The sequence below is a fragment of the Opisthorchis viverrini genome (assembly GCF_000715545.1).
Source record: "Opisthorchis viverrini unplaced genomic scaffold opera_v5_2, whole genome shotgun sequence".
Taxonomy (NCBI): Eukaryota; Metazoa; Platyhelminthes; class Trematoda; order Opisthorchiida; family Opisthorchiidae; genus Opisthorchis; species Opisthorchis viverrini.
Window position 1 is genome coordinate 4,353,282 of NW_008751658.1, and position 2,954 is coordinate 4,356,235.

The window sequence follows — 2,954 nt, forward strand, 5'->3', positions numbered from 1 at the left end:
TGGCAATACGCGTGCCGGAACATGAACTGTATAGAGAGTCATTGAATTTTGTAGGAAGCACACACCTACAGATGGTTAAATTCAAAGAAATAGTTTAGCGGGTTGGAATTAATATGTCATGGAGGCAGGTGGGGTCAAGTGGAGGTTTGTGTTTGCGGTTAATGGAACGAGTGGTCGAGAGGGCTCGGGTGAGAGAAGGAATGGAACTGTCGCAGGTTTGCTATCAGACTGGGTATTTCAGTGCCGTGTCATCACTGGCCTCACATCCTTCAGTTTTTGCACAGCCCGGTGATGCACGTCACATTTAAGGCGATATGGCTAAGATGTGCGGTTATTTGAGCAGCGTGACTCATTTCAGGCTGGTCGGGGACACAAGGTGGAGCGAAGCCGATATGGAATCGCAGGGTTTTTTGGTCCGTTTGATGATCCTGTGGTTGTAGGTCACAGGCCAGTTGAATCAGATGACAGCCAACCATGTCGTCCAAACCAGGCATTGCCGAAGTTCAAAGCTTGGGAAGATGAAGCGGGATAAAATGAGTAAGGCATGGTGGGTTTGAGGAGGCACCAAATGGGGTAACATGCATTATTATACATAGAAAGAACAACTTGATGTCCGCGGCGGTTATGTAATGACAACAAGCGATTATATGGAATAGGATATAGATGGATTTGTACTTAATGGACCCGCGGCCAGGAGTTTGGTTTGCTGACATACGATATCAAAGTACATGGGATATATTAAAAGCCGATTTAGGCATGAAGAGTGGTGGTATGTTTAGGGAAATCAGATGTATAGGGGCTGACAAGAGTGAAATTCCGGGATAACTGGTGAACCCGGTATTAATCAGATGAGTTATACAGTACCAGGAGAGGAGTTTAGTATAAGAGAAATGGCCACTAGTCCCTGAAACACTACTATCAGCCACGATGAAGTCTTTCGTGTCCGCCCCTGGGAGCAGCAGGTAGGTGTGTAATACGGCTACGCATCAGCCTACTGCGCAGCGGAACAATCATGTGTACACAACAGTGTGTTCTTTGTTTGGTTGGCGAAATTGGCTTTAATGCGTTTTGGCCTCTGTTCTGACGAAGTCAAATACAGCTGTGCTCGTCGATGTAGGTCATCGGCACCACAGGTTATCTTCTGGCTATCCCAGCTATATGCCTTATTTTTATTTTACTTTTTAATTTTTTGATAGATGAGGTGCCTGTTCTTTTATCTGTGGCTTATGGCGCTGTCAGATACATAACTCAACCGAGGCGAACCCAACACCAGCAGCAACAAACAGAAATCAGCAGTACTTTTATGATTTCTGAATTTTAAGGCCAGGCTCAGAACCACCACCAATGGGTGATGCACCCGTGCTACTGGAGAGATGTCGGGCGTACGACGGCCACATAATGCAAGGCAACAAGGCGACCATCCTTGCAGTGCGTACCCGTCCACCACACGAGGTTTTCATTCCTCGTGCATGCCACCAGATTTGCAAGGTCAAAAACCATCCAAGCAGCCGTCAACGCGATTTTTGCAACAGTAATTACTCTAGCTATCAATTTTTCTGGTAGGATGAAAGCGAGGGCAATGAAACAGCGCAGTCGATTCAAACAAGCAAACAGCACACAGATGCTGGTAGAGGTAGGTCGTGGAGGAGAAGTGAAACGATAGCTGGTAATGGGATTCGAAATGGAATGGTGATATTCACGGCGAGTGCGCCACGGGTAAACGGCGTCGGAGCGTTGGCGTGAGCTAATATGTCAAGCAGAAGAGTACCGCGATGTTGCGTGTGTCCTTGGTGAGGCACACCATCACATGGATATATATATATATACATGGGGCTGAATGCGCTCTGCTAATGAAGAAAAAAGTTGACTTTGGTTTGATTTTTGTCAGTTAGAATGGGGCTAAGAGTGCCAGTCGATAGAAAGAGCTGACAGAGAAAACCGGAGTAGCAACTTGATTAGGACGAGATATAAGTTGGCTGAGAAAACGGGGAAAACAACCAGGCCAGTGATACAGCATATTTAAGTCAAGTATGAATTTAGGTTCTACATTAGCTTTAAGCAAGCCGAGAGAATAGGAAGAAATGACAACAGGATGTTTTGTTCACTCACTAACCGTATCGTCGTTAAACTCAGTTGCACACTGTACCCGATTCTTAGAGGAGTTCGGGGGTAGCAGGGTATTAAGTAAGGCGGCAGCAGTTTCACAGGTAAGTATTTGTCTACGGACTGGGAAAATGTATGATAATGCATGATGCTTCACAGCTGCTCAGCTGTTCCAGTTGAGACGTAATTAAGAAGAAAGAAGTGAAGGCGTAGGTCGTATGAACTGGGGGACACACTGAAAGGTTGCAGGAGTTACAGTCTCTAGCGGTTGTTTGGTCTAGCCTCAGCTATAAAGGCGTTTTTGTGCAGCAGACGGTGTAAGAGAGTTAAATTAACCCTTAACCATCTTAGCCATAGTGGCTTGGGGCCCAGATTTTACAGCGGAAGCGGTAAGAGGGGATTTTACCGAAGGAACAGCCTTCTCTTGAATGAGCGTTGGACAGTTTCAATTGAGAGTCTGCAACCTTGGGTGCAAAGGGAGGAGACTACGTGACAGAATTCCACGATTGGTTATACGCATGGCTTAAAAATTTCTGTCGTTCTAATCAACACCCGCTCTCTTGAATGAGGACAGTTTCAATTGAGAGTCTGCAACCTTGGGTGCAAAGGGAGGAGACTACGTGACAGAATTCCACGATTGGTTATACGCTACGCATAAAAATTTCTGTCGTTCTAATCAACACCCGCTCTCTCTTACCTAAATTGCACTACATCCAAGCTATCTCCACTATAGCTTGTCCAACCTTCATTTGCATCACAGAAACGTGGCTCTCTCCTAGCACTCCTGTTGCTCTTATCTCCCTACCGGGATACACTATCTTCCGTTCTGATCGTTCCCACCGCCGTGGAGG

At 46.1% G+C, this 2,954-nt stretch overlaps 1 protein-coding gene across 1 annotated transcript in view; it reads right to left on the reverse strand.

Moving 5' to 3' along the window:
• Positions 1-2,450: 2,450 nt before the first annotated feature.
• Positions 2,451-2,954, reverse strand: part of T265_12498 (hypothetical protein) — a gene marked incomplete at both ends in the record, with an annotated part of 6,489 nt that continues 5,985 nt past the window's right edge. The window contains 1 exon segment of the mRNA XM_009164022.1: positions 2,451-2,588. Within this exon segment, the coding sequence (XP_009162286.1) occupies positions 2,451-2,588 (138 nt within the window).